The following is a 12,695-nucleotide window of genomic DNA, read 5'->3' on the forward strand; positions in this document are numbered from 1 at the left end:
ACATCTCGACCTTTGATATAATGATTACCATTGTTTTACACTGTTACTATCGACTCTTCACCGAACACAAATGCGTGGGCAAGGAGGATTGAGGATCGTGCCGTTCCAGCCCGTGGAGATGAGGTTTATTACCGTCCTCTGAAACGAGTATCGGACACTGGACTTAGCAGCACCTTTTATATGGGGACCATCCAGTGTCGTATCTCTTCACAATATGTCATGATTGTGGCTCTAAATGGCAGGTGGCAATTGCTGGTAGTACTGAATTTTATCGCCTTGTACGAATTGTTAAGACGAGCTCGCGCAGGTTGCGCCGAGTACGAATGCAAATCTAGAGAGTGATGTCTTCAGGCCGGTAATGGTCTGCGACAATTCGGTAGAGGAATGACGGGGCATGGCCACCACTAGATGAGGGATTAGCGTGCTAGCCTAGATAGAAGTAGGAAATAATCTTACAGATTGGTGATGTACAGATCAACCAGATCGGCTGGGACATAGTCGAAAAGAGGTGCTTCTACATCCACTTTATCGACAAAATCGCCATCCTCATAGGGAACCACACTCGAGGCATCGCCATATTCAATGAGCTCGTCCAAGTCGAACGGATATACGGGGCTCAGCTTGTAGACACCGCTAACAACAACTACAGGGACCTGATGGTTCTTCGCTGCTTTCGCGATCATATGGGCACCTGCAGCTGCGACAAGGCCACCATTGGCCAGGACCGTGTGTGTGGCTAAGATGACCTTGTTGACACGAGACATGATAGCGTAGACGTGGGAGTCGGGAATAACGTAGACTTCAATTCCAGCTGCAATTAGTGGCTTCCAATCAGCTTCGTCTACGGTGGAATTCTCCCTCTTCTTTCCCGTCAACAGGATTCCGTGAGTGGCTGTGTGATCATGTGGGAACGTTTCAGCATGCACGACTGTGAATTTACGTTTCCTGGCAGCCGCAAGCAGAAATTTCTGAACGCTGGTCGAGGCTGTGTGCGTGAGGATGATTTCGTTCGAATGTATGTGGTCCAATGCATTTGCGGCGATCAAATCATCCGACTGCTCTAGTTCATCTTGCAACTCTCGGATGCCATCCATAACTTCTGCCTTCAAATCAAAGTTCGTATTGGACTTGCTGAAGTCTGTTAGTCGTTCTAGATTGAGTGATGTCAACATCCCCTTCCCGATGGGAGATTGCTGCCCGGTAGGTGTGTTGGAGGCTGAGGGCGTTTCTGGCTGTGAGAAGATGCCGAAGAGGGACTGGGTGAGGCCAGTACCAGCGGATGCGGCATATGATGTGTGAGAAGCGAGAAGTGGTGGTCGCTTTGAAATATCTCCCGAGTCTGATGTAGCCTCAGATTGGAAGCTGGCATCCATTGGTTCTGCCGCGGCATGCTTGAGTGGGCTATATTGCGAGATTGACGATGTAAGCAGCGGCCGATGGAGGGAATCATGCTGTGCGGGTGCAGGGTGTCCCGGGTCACTCGTCGCATTTGTTTCGCCGTCGATATTCTCGTCGACAACCTCCCTCACCAGACCAAGAACGCGGCGTACAATGTTTCCTACTACCACTTCGCGTGGTTGTGCCGACGTCAATTGCCGCCCCACTTCACGGATACGCTTGACCAACTTCGCAGCATCTCTTCCCTTGAATTCGCCCACGACGCGGAGTAGGAGAGCCGTGGTTGCGATCGCACATGGTCTGGAGTTGCGGATTTGACGTCGCTTGAGGAGACTACAAACTCAAATGTCAGGGATTCAATGTATGCGATCACTGTGGGGCTCAGGCCATACGAAATGAAGTGCTCAACCGAAGGTTCTACGGGAGTAGTCTTCAGAGATTTGAGAAACGATGAGAGCCCTGGGGCTACTATCACCGTCCCCTGTGACATTCTGGAGTAGTGCTTCGAGGGGATAGAGGTCGTTGCAGCGCCAGGGATGGATAGACGGATGGGTGAATAGTGTCGTCACGGCGTTTGTGGGGGGAGAAGCTGGGTGAATTGGCGTGAACGACAGCTGAAGCTCAGAAGCAGCAGTTATTTTTGGACTTCCAATGCGAGTCAGGCGCAAGTCCCTGCCGAGGATGTCAAGATGTGGTGAAAATGGGGGTTTGTAGATAGGATTGTAGTATCGTGTAGTGGGAAGTGTAGGTAGATATTATTATTTTTGGTGGGGTCGATGTTAAAGACTCATCGCACATGAAAGAGGATCGGGCATTTTCCGCGAACAAAAGGTCCGAGCTCAGGTTTCGGTAGGAGGAAGGACGCTTAGCGTATGAGCGCTTTCATTTCGGGGCTGCGTCACTGCTACTGAACATCTGCATTCTTCCCCTGCCACGATCCTACCCACTTCTTCCTTTCAGCGCATAGCACCCTCGGCTTGTCGCTGGCCTTAGGGTCTTCACTGTCGCTGTCTTCCAGAATCTGCGACACCTTTGACTGATCATTCATCTGCCAGGTTACACGGCCGACAACAGCAGCTCATACTCCTCGCCGGGGGTTCAATCTCGCACAGGGACTCAAAACCGGTGACACAGCAAAGCCCTTTGTACTGGTCGCGACCTCAATCATCCATTTGGCAATTGTCTTCTGTCTCTAAAGGCCTCTTGCGCACGTTGGCAGCTTGGACTGAACGAAAGAGCCCCCCGAAGTCCATACACAGTAGTCTTACACCGGGAACACACCACCACCCCCGTATCCGCCCTTTTTGAACGCGCCGCATCCAAACCAAACATACCCCGAACGCAACGACTCAGGAACTACTATATAACCTTCAAATGATGCGGGTGGAGATCTTGTAGAATAAATAAACAATTAGGACACCATGAGGGCGAATGCTTCTGCCTACGCCAATGCGGAACCGCTCCATTCCGGATTCGATGAGAAGACGCCACTCCTGGACGAGTCGAATGAGAAGCCATTTCCCGAGGCGCAAACGTCCCGAACATGGCTAATCCCGAAACGCATATCAGAGGCCGTCATAGGGACAGTAAAGGCGTTGTTAGCCACGGTCATTGCCCCTGGAAAGTTCGTGATCGCATGCTTCCATGATGAGGAGGGCCATTTCTCTGTATTGTCCCCTGTATACAAGATATCACGAACAATTACGCGGAAAGAACGAAAATCCAGAAAGGATCATAAGCTTGCGAAAGCGTATGCCGAAACGAACGAGAAAGAAAGACCACATCGCAGACGATCTAGTGTAGCACAATCCAAAACAAGAAGACCACGTCGGTCGCCTTCGATCGCTTCGACGTCCACAGCGGTGACCTCGGACTCGGAAATCGATAGCGAGCGTCCACTGACGATTGACGAGGAGACAGATTCTCCTTCCCGGCACACCAGGTCCAAATCGAGCGCGTCTGGCGCTGATAGGGTTGCTCCAGCCCAGAGGACCATGCACATTAGGCTCACCCAACCTGAGGAGGTGGAGGTGCGGCAGCGTAGGAAAAAGAATGCCTCGCGGAGCAATGTATCGAAGAATGGCTCGAGCCAGGTCTCGGCTGAGGCGGCTGCGGCATTGAAATCCCCCACCAGCCCAGCAACGGTATCTGCGAAACAATTGACAAAGTTCCCACGAGCTCCTCAGCCCCCGCGTCCCCTTGTCCCGCGGCGCCAGCCGTCTTATTCTACGGCAGGGGCTTCAGCCGTCGGCCCGTACCAGAAAACGTTGATCATTGATCTCGATGAAACCTTAATCCACAGTATGTCTAAGGGGGGGCGCTACACGACGGGCCATATGGTTGAAGTCAAATTATCACAGCCTGTTGGTGCCGACGGTCAAGTGGTTGGGCCTCAGATTCCTATTTTATACTATGTACATTTCCGGCCACATTGGGACGAGTTTTTGAAGAAGGTAGGCAAATAACGATGTTGCAAGCTGAGACAGTCAGTTGACAATAGGCTATAGGTGTGCAAGTGGTACAATCTTGTTATTTTCACGGCTGCGGTCCAAGAGTACGCCGACCCGGTAATCGATTTGCTTGAGAAGGAACGAAAGTACTTTTCGGGTAGATACTACAGGCAGCACTGCACGTTCCGAAACGGGTCGTATATCAAGGACCTCAGCCAGGTTGAACCGGACCTGAGCAAGGTAATGATCATAGATAACAGTCCCATCAGCTATGCTTTCAACGAAGGTGAGAACTCCCACACGGAGATGCCGCACGTACGTGCTAGTGCTAATACCATAGGTAGATAATGCCATTCCCATTGAGGGCTGGATCAACGACCCGACAGACAATCACCTTTTGCATCTGGTACCCTTGCTGGAAGGCTTGCAGTACGCCACGGATGTCCGCGCTCTGCTTGCATTGCGGTCGGGAGAGCCACAGCACATATCGTGAGAGCGGCAAGGATCGATTGAGTAGCCAACATTTTAATATTCATTGTATACTATAGAGCATTGTTGGCCTGCGACGAGCCGCTGATTGGAGGAGATACCCAAGAAACTTTTAATTCGTCACAATGCCGTTACCCAAATTAGGCCTGTTGTTTAGTGATGTGTGGTTTCGTTGACTGTACCGCGAGCCCGGTCACCCCCATACGGCGGGCCCGGCCAAAAGCATTCGGACTGCCTGAATTCCCTGCCATCAACTAAGGTGTGCTCAGCCTGTCACTCGCCCACGCCCACCCAGGCCAGCCAGGTACAGTCGAATTCATCTTCGTCTAGGGGTATGGGGTTAATACGGGTTCAATGTGGGGGCTTGGCCGTGGACGCCCCCCACCCGCCATTGCCTGGACGTTGTTTCTCCCTCAGACGCGTGTGGGTTTTACATTTCACCATGACTTGCTTCTGCAGGTACCTGGTTCCGCTTATCTGCCCTCCACCCGCGTCTCACTATCCCCTCTCCTCTCCTCAAAGCATCCCAAGTAGACATAATTATACCCTTCCAGCGTGTTCATCATACAAAGCCACCGTAGGCCGGGATAATGCTCTGCATATTGTTCGTCTTTTAGAATAGTCTTCTTACCCATTGATGGTGTTTCTGGAATTCTAGGGACCACGCAATTGACACTGCAACCCGCCAACCAATGCATCACCCGTTAGGACCAAGCTTGTCCAGTTCGAAGAGATGTCGCCCCAGACAATCAATAAATTGGCTGTAACGGATCAGAGGTTAGTTTTAGTCTACCGTTTGCTCGTATCCCGCCAACGATTTGTAAACTAAAACTTTTAGCTTGGATCCTCTGTTCGACGAGGCCATAGACGCCATCCAAAGCACACTTTTCGAGGAAGATCGTAAAAGCTTTCGCCACTATGCCGATATGGAATCCATGTTGGTTGATGTCCGCACCACAATTGACGCGGCCGGGGAACATGAAATGAACTCCAAGACTTGCACGAAGCATGTCGCACGATTTGCCCATGCTTTCAAACCATATTTTGACCTTGTTAATCTTTTCACCAATGTGCGACCAGATTGGCTTGGTTGGTTTTGGGGCATCATCGCATTGGTCTTCAGAGTAGGTAGTTGCAACAATGCTACACCTGTGACGCAGGTCATCAGGCAGTTCAATCAAGCACATTGTGCAGCTTACGATGCCGAGGATATGCTCGAATTAGTCTCTGACACAAATAACAGACAGGCAGCCGCTACGAATTACTTGTACAAAAGATTGCCGAGCTTTTCGGATCAATTGCGCGAGCATTACCTGAATATGATGTCCTGCTGAAGTCTGTGTGGCAGCAGTCCCATGCGCCCACAGACGATCGACTTACCTTGCTGTCCCACGTATATGCAGATATCGTGCGACTATGCCTGGAATTATATTGCATGTTCTCACGGTCCCAAGGTATGTCTCACTTACGTACGAAGAATCACTTCGTGGGGTCTCCATTGAGTACCACTCTCCTATTAAAGGTGCCTCCCACTCGCACGTGCAACTCGAAGCGGGCCCTGCCAGTGCTGGCATTATAAAAAGTCTTGAATACTGCATCGCACAACGGATTGCGTGGTCGTCGCCTCGAAGGCGTCAGTTTACGGTGTGAAAGAAAAGAAGAAGTCACCGCTGACCTTCTGCAGGGGCCAAATTGCGACATCGCTATGACTTTGCTTCAGCCGCCTGGAAGCCACTCGATACACGATTTACACACCTCCAGCAACGTCTCGTTAGACACAGACGATGGGTCGAAGCTACCCTAGCGCAGGACGAGGAGGCATCAGCGCGCAATCGCCAAAAATATATCGACGTCTTATTTCCAAACGTGCGTACAAATAGTGACGCTACGGCGGAGGCTGATAGAATGGCGCGTCGCAGTAAGTCTCCACTGCAATCGAACGTGCAACACTAACACCCCTATAGTACGAAGATTGGACAAAGTAAAGGGTTGGTTGTCGAGCTGTTGTGCTTACCGGGATACGTACGAGCAAAGTCTCAATAGCAGTCATTCCGGGTCAGGCTCCTGGTTTCTGAATATACCGGAATACTGCAGGTGGAAGAACACCCCGTTCAACGAGACAAATGCAAATTCTACGGATCATCTCTCAGAAACTTGGCTCGGTCGTCTTCTGTTCGTTCAAGGTATGTACCAATCCTTGTTCTGCAGAGTTAAAATCATTAACGTCAGTGTAGCAAAGGCAGGGTTTGGCAAAACTTTCATCTCTGGCCGTGTAATAAGCGACTTGAAGACTGATGCAGAGGATATCAACATCGGAGCTGAGCCTCCGACAACTATCTATTTTCATTTCAATGCTGCCCATCTATACTGTACACATCCCAACGACGCCTTCCGGGCGCTAGCAACACAATTAGTAAACATTCACCAAAACGACCGGCCTACATTAGACGCACTATCATTGTTAATTCGAACTGCGTCCTTTCAAGATCAGGCATCTTCAGACGACGTACTGTCTGTATTGTCCCTTCTTGTACGACAACATCCAACTTTCATATGCCTCGACGGTGTAGATGAGTGTAGCGATATCAATCTCCTCTTCGAATCACTACCAAAGATATGTCGCAAATCCGATGCTAGAGTTATTCTTTTCAGCCGTCCTACCATCACCCTACCATTGGAATATCAAGAATGGGCATCCGGGTTACCTCACGTTATCACATTGGGGGATGCACACAACGCCGCAGACATCGACTCGTACATAACAGAAAACCTTACCCGTCTAGCTGATCAAGGATTATTTGGTACTAGCCTGGAACAATCACTCATTGCAAAAGTCTCCCAGCATGCGGATGGTCTGTTCTTGTGGGCGAGTCTATTCCTCAAATTTCTTCAGTCACCGTCCCTATCTCCAGAAGAGCGACGCATGACACTAGACCATATCGAAAACTTCAAGGGTCTAGATCCACTATATCATAATATCCTACAGGTACTGTCCAGGCAGAACGATAGGGACAGGAGAGTAGCCGCCGACATTTTCCGATGGTTGGCGTTATCGTTCAAGCAGCTATGTGTGCCTGGCTTCCAGACTGCGCTCACAATGGTTGGCTCCAAAGATAAAGTTATATCCGATCTCGCGGATGCTGTGCCGCAGCTGACTTGCGGTCTGGTTGAAGTGACGCCGAGTAGCGTAATGTTCATCCACAGATCTGTCAAGGAATTTCTGCAGTCGCCACACTGTCAAGATTCCGAATTCAGCCTTCATGATGAGGACACAGTGCATGGCCACCTCGCTGCACGCTGTCTAGCATTCTTGACCAACGAAGTCCCGAAGAGGCCACTGCAAAGACTGCAGCCCTACATTCGACCCCGGCCCATCCTCACACAAAGTAACCAGTCCGTCCGGACAGGGAGTTCAAGAGACAGCGGATACAAGAGCATGTCGTCCGACAACGATGGACCATCAGCAAGTGTCCCTCAATCGCCTAACATGCAAGGGCTCGGTGCCGACCTGCCATTCCTGCGGTACTCGTCGCTCTGTTGGCCTATTCACCTCACTCGTGCGTTCGCTAGACCGGCACGCCATAACACGGACAAGGCATCTTCAAATATGACATGGCTACCTGCTCTTTCCCATTTCCTGACGGACCGGGTGGCGGTTACTACGTGGGCGGAGGCATCCTGGCGACACAGTCTTCCACCTAACCTGTCCCGGCTGATACCTCTCCTATCTGCCATCAAAAGCGAACTATTGCCTTCCACAATGGAAGGAAGGGAGATCAGATGGGTGATACAGGGATTAAGGGAGCTCAGCGAAGCAATGTCGGAACTACGAGAGGAATACGGTGTTACTCTTCGAGAGAACCCCAGTTTGATCTGGCAGTGGAGTGGCACAGATGGCAACCGAGGTTTCTGGCCGCTTTGGGACGAGGCGAGAGGGTGTATTGTTGGAGAGGAGAGAGGAGATTGAGTTGGGTAGCCGTACCTTTCGGATTCACAGATTCTTCGTCATTTTGTTCCTTTTCATATTTTCAATCATGAGTACGGAGTACCATTAGAGAGATAGATACCCAGCCAAAGAATATCGTACCAGCACACACTTCTCCGACGGACCTTCACACACTATGCACTTCTTGAAGGTTTTGATCATTAATCAGAGAACAACGGAAAGGAAAGAAGAGGAAAAAGAAAAGAAAATTAAAATGATTAGGAAAAGCCGCATACCTCCACGCCTAGCACCCATCCCATCGCTCAGCCCAAGACCAAAAGAACACCCAACTAATACCTCCAACACATTGCCCTCCCCCCAGCTCACGTAGCTCGCACTCCCGCTCTACCATTGGTCGCCCCTCTGCACGAGACCCTTCGTATTCACCCTTGGCGACCTCCCATTGGCCGCCCCCGTGACTAGCTCCGTTCGCAAAAAGGGCGTCGTAGGCGCTGCGATGGACACTTTTTGACCTCAATTGCCCTAAATGGCAAATTCGCAACGAGTTAAGCGAAGGGGCGGGCGGGTGTGGGTGAATGGGGGGGATGGAATTGAAGTGGGTGGTGGGTGTGGTTGGGAGGTCATAGGTGGGAATGTGCATTGCTTTCTCTTAAGAGGGAGGAGAGGATGTATAACTGACTACGGTGGACAGCGTAAAGTGTTAGATACTACTCGCAAGACTGTCGTGGTCTTCTGCCGAATAGAGCTGTAATTCTGAAGAGAGGCGTGAAGGGGGTCATTCCAATTTTACTACTATGTACGGAGTACCTACAATGCACTTTCCCCTCATCCCACTACCCATAGGACGAGGTGTGTATGTACGTACTCTATACCATCGACCTTGATTGGACAATGGGGGTATGGAATGAAGGGAATGGACGAATTGGGCCGAGGCCAAAATGTGGCGGGGGCATGGAAAGGACGAGAAAGGCATCTATTCGCGATGGATTTACTGCTTGAGGTAGGTTTCTGGGATGCGCGATGGTGCTACTAGGTGCCCCGCCGGCTGCCCTCCTATATCTGCTAATTCATTGGACAGCGATGACGGCTAGGCGGCGGGCGACGGGTGCTACTACATTCTACGAGAGATAGATTCTTTTTAGTATTATAAAGGCCTGCATTTGATGAATGGTACAAGTATGATAATTCTATGCAAGTGTTGTTCCTGATTTACCGCACTGTAACTAGCGACGTCGAGAGTCAATTGACTACGTTCTCGTAATTTCTTAATCATCGATTTGCTACGAGCAAGTGCGGGGAGATAACGAGTAGCTTCAAAGCTAACACCAGTACTTATTCCCCAACTCTGCGAAACGTTGCTCAAAAAGCTTTCCACACTGTCTTTCACTCAACTTGTAATCAACTCGTGCCATTGGAAAATGTCGTTTCTCGAGCTTGAGGGACTACATGCCTTCGTTACAGGAGCAACCGGTGGCATTGGCTCTGCAATAGTAGAAGAACTCCTCGGTGCGTGACTACAGCACTCGGAACCATGAATTATCAGACCACATCATTGACATGACTTGCAGCCAGCGGATGCAAAGTAACTGCTCACGATCTTCGCCCTTCTGCATTACCTTCTCAGCCCAATCTATATGTACTGCAAGGCGACATGAGTGACGAGAGCTCAATCTCCAAGTCCTTCTCGGATGCTGTTGCCCACTTCGGACCCATAAACGTTCTTGCTGCCAATGCGGGAATAACAGATGAATCTAACGCTTATCCCATATGGTCTACCCCCCTTGATCTTTGGGAGCGCACCTACGCCGTCAATGTACGCGGAACCTTTCTCACCATCAAGCATTTCTTGCAATCCGTCGATTCCGCCCAGCAACGAGACAGCGGGCGGGAATTGAAGAACGTGAGCATCGTGGTTACTGGAAGCGAAACAGGCGTGTTTGGGCAAGCGGGCCACGTGGAGTATGCAAGTGGCAAGGCTGGTCTTCAGTATGGGCTCGTCAAGACGGTGAAGAATGAGATCGTGAGGTTGAATTCGAGGGCGAGGATAAATGCTGTGGCGCCGGGTAAGCTTATGAGCATGCAATCGACTGAAAAAAAATGCTGATGGTGAATAGGCTGGGTAGACACTCCGTTGATAGAGGGTCGCCTAGACGATCCAAAAGAGATGTGGAGGGAGGCACAGGCTACGTTAGTCATCTGATCCGTACATCAATCTGTCGATATACTGATGTGAATAGTGTACCATTGAGAAAGATTGCTAAGCCTACTGACGTAGCACGGGCAGCTGCCTTCCTGGCTTCTCATCGAGCTGCAGGACATATTTCAGGCCAATGCATCTCAGTGGATGGGGGGATGGAGGGTCGAATTGTGTGGAGTGAGGAGGAGATCCACAAAACCGCCAACACCGAGTCGAAAACACAAATGAAAAGTACAGAGGGCTCATCATCGGCAATACCGCAGTCACTAGTCCTCCCTACTAAGTCGCTCCCAAAGATCAAAGTACTAATATCAGTCGACTTTGATGCTGTATCAGGCTGGTTAGGAACTGGAGCCCATCCAGACAACAACCTCGCAGACTACAGTACTGGGTTCTTCGCTGGACATGTTGGCGTACCTAGATTATTGAAACTGTTCAAGAGGATTGGTATACAGGAAAAAGTCACTTGGTTCGTTCCCATGCATTCTGCAGAAAGCTTTCCAGAGGAGTTCAAGGGCATCATGGACAGTGGGGCTGAGATCGGTCTACACGGATACGCTCATGAGGCAAGTGACTGACAATGACATTATCAGCATGTAGAATTGACAACGACCTCCAGGGAGCACCCCAACTGACCTTAGAACAAGAAGTCGAAGTCTTAACCCATTGTATCGAACTCTGCACAAAACTTACCGGTCGCAAGCCCACAGGCTATCGAGCGCCGCTCTACCAACTCCGCGAATCTACCATCGCCCTACTCGAAAAGCACTCCTTCCTATACGACTCCTCGCTCTCCCACCACGACTCACGTCCATACTACCTCCCCAATATTCCACCCATCAAAGCTCCGGACTACGTCCCATCTACCTCCGCCCTAGATTGGATGCACCCCGTACCCAAACCCGCACCACCAACTCCATCCACCCTCGTTGAGATACCAGGAAACTGGTATGTGGAAGATATGACACCACTACAGTACTACCCCAACACACCCAATTCCCAGGGCTACGTCGACGTGCGCACCATCGAGCAGATGTGGAAAGACAAGTTCGAATGGATCCGCGGGGAGAGAGACGAGTTGGGCGAGGGAGACACGATGGTCTTCCCGCTCGTGCTGCATCCCGATACGAGTGGCATGGCACATGTCATTGGGATGGTAGAGAGGATGTTGAAGTGGTTCAAGGGGTGGGGGGAGGATGAGGTCGAGTTCTGCACTTTTGAGGAGGTGGCTAGGGAGTGGAAGGGGAAGAACCCTGTGGAGGGGTAAATGTGTGACAGAGCTGAATGGATTACGTTGAGTACTATGGAGATGAACGGTTATGATCATCTTCATATTTTCAATGTGCCCAGAATATTCTTCTGCACTTGATTCATTACACATCGAAGGAATACTTGCGCTAGTTCGCTCGAATCAGAATTGGATCATAGACCTGCAAGAAGAAACCCTTTCAAAGAGATCTCCTGTATCCCATCAAATATAACATCATGTCCGTTTCTTTGACTCTGGACTTGAGTGCCATAGAACATCGAAATTAATGATGTTCTAACAGTAACTGAACATCCTGCGCGGGATTTGATTGACCTTGGAACTATAGTTAACAGAGACAGTTCGATAATGGTTACCACATTCAATATAATTCCATTCTATAGACGTAAGGGCTCTGCACCTGATTCGGCGCGCACAAGGCATAGGCAGCTACTTCTAATTCATGTGAGTTCATTGATCTGTCAGGTGATGTCCAACGCTGTCCTTGGCCATGTGAATTTGATATCCAGTTTCGAAAAAGAAACTCTACATCGCTTCATCCACGTCTTCTCTGCCCGACAACAAACAGTTCTCGACCTCGGTGATACGCATAAAGTTACTGATCTAGCCGACGTTCCGTTTAATTTGTCATTCATTTGTTCAACAAAAGTGAGACCAGACCAAAATTGACGCATCCAATCTAGAGAATGACAATCGCATCGGCGAACTCTTCTTCGTAAACGACTCCAAACCCACCACCGAGGACACGGCGATGATGATTGTACTACTGCTATCTCCAATCTCTCCGCATGGTCCCCAGCATCCCCAACCGACCCATCCGGCCGAACTTCCCGCGAGCTCTGTCCACCGCATATCCAGAGCTCGCCGACCAAATTATCTCCGAGCACGTGGCCGTCGTGCGATATTGCAGCCGTGATATCCCCAAGTAAGATCCGACTAAGTATTTGT

At 50.2% G+C, this 12,695-nt stretch overlaps 4 protein-coding genes across 4 annotated transcripts; 3 read left to right on the top strand and 1 right to left on the bottom strand.

Annotated features, from left to right (window-relative positions):
• Positions 1–29: 29 nt before the first annotated feature.
• Positions 30–2,269, bottom strand: BU24DRAFT_166746 (translation initiation factor eIF-2B subunit beta). Its single transcript, XM_033521448.1, has 3 exons — positions 1,791–2,269; positions 457–1,731; positions 30–404 (listed from the first exon to the last, which is right to left on the bottom strand). Exons 1-3 carry the CDS (start codon positions 1,886–1,888, stop codon positions 332–334), a joined length of 1,446 nt encoding a protein of 481 aa, XP_033386525.1. The 5' UTR covers positions 1,889–2,269; the 3' UTR covers positions 30–331.
• Positions 2,270–2,819: 550 nt separating this feature from the next.
• On the top strand, positions 2,820–4,341 carry BU24DRAFT_408125 (NIF domain-containing protein; the record flags this gene model as incomplete). Its single annotated transcript, XM_033525842.1, has 3 exons — positions 2,820–3,851; positions 3,906–4,134; positions 4,193–4,341. 3 exons carry the CDS (start codon positions 2,820–2,822, stop codon positions 4,339–4,341), a joined length of 1,410 nt encoding a protein of 469 aa, XP_033386526.1.
• Positions 4,342–4,971: 630 nt separating this feature from the next.
• Positions 4,972–8,435, top strand: BU24DRAFT_166726 (uncharacterized protein). The gene is made up of 6 exons (XM_033521447.1): positions 4,972–5,114; positions 5,176–5,461; positions 5,581–5,791; positions 6,022–6,255; positions 6,302–6,520; positions 6,572–8,435. The coding sequence occupies exons 1-6, from the start codon at positions 5,071–5,073 to the stop codon at positions 8,302–8,304; spliced, it is 2,727 nt and encodes a 908-aa protein (XP_033386527.1). The 5' UTR covers positions 4,972–5,070; the 3' UTR covers positions 8,305–8,435.
• Positions 8,436–9,489: 1,054 nt separating this feature from the next.
• Positions 9,490–11,949, top strand: BU24DRAFT_421198 (NAD(P)-binding protein). Its single transcript, XM_033527666.1, has 5 exons — positions 9,490–9,789; positions 9,852–10,346; positions 10,398–10,470; positions 10,521–11,046; positions 11,100–11,949. The coding sequence occupies exons 1-5, from the start codon at positions 9,702–9,704 to the stop codon at positions 11,745–11,747; spliced, it is 1,830 nt and encodes a 609-aa protein (XP_033386528.1). The 5' UTR covers positions 9,490–9,701; the 3' UTR covers positions 11,748–11,949.
• Positions 11,950–12,695: the final 746 nt, after the last annotated feature.

Source organism: Aaosphaeria arxii, assembly GCF_010015735.1.
Source record: "Aaosphaeria arxii CBS 175.79 unplaced genomic scaffold BU24scaffold_3, whole genome shotgun sequence".
Classification (NCBI taxonomy): Eukaryota; Fungi; Ascomycota; class Dothideomycetes; order Pleosporales; genus Aaosphaeria; species Aaosphaeria arxii.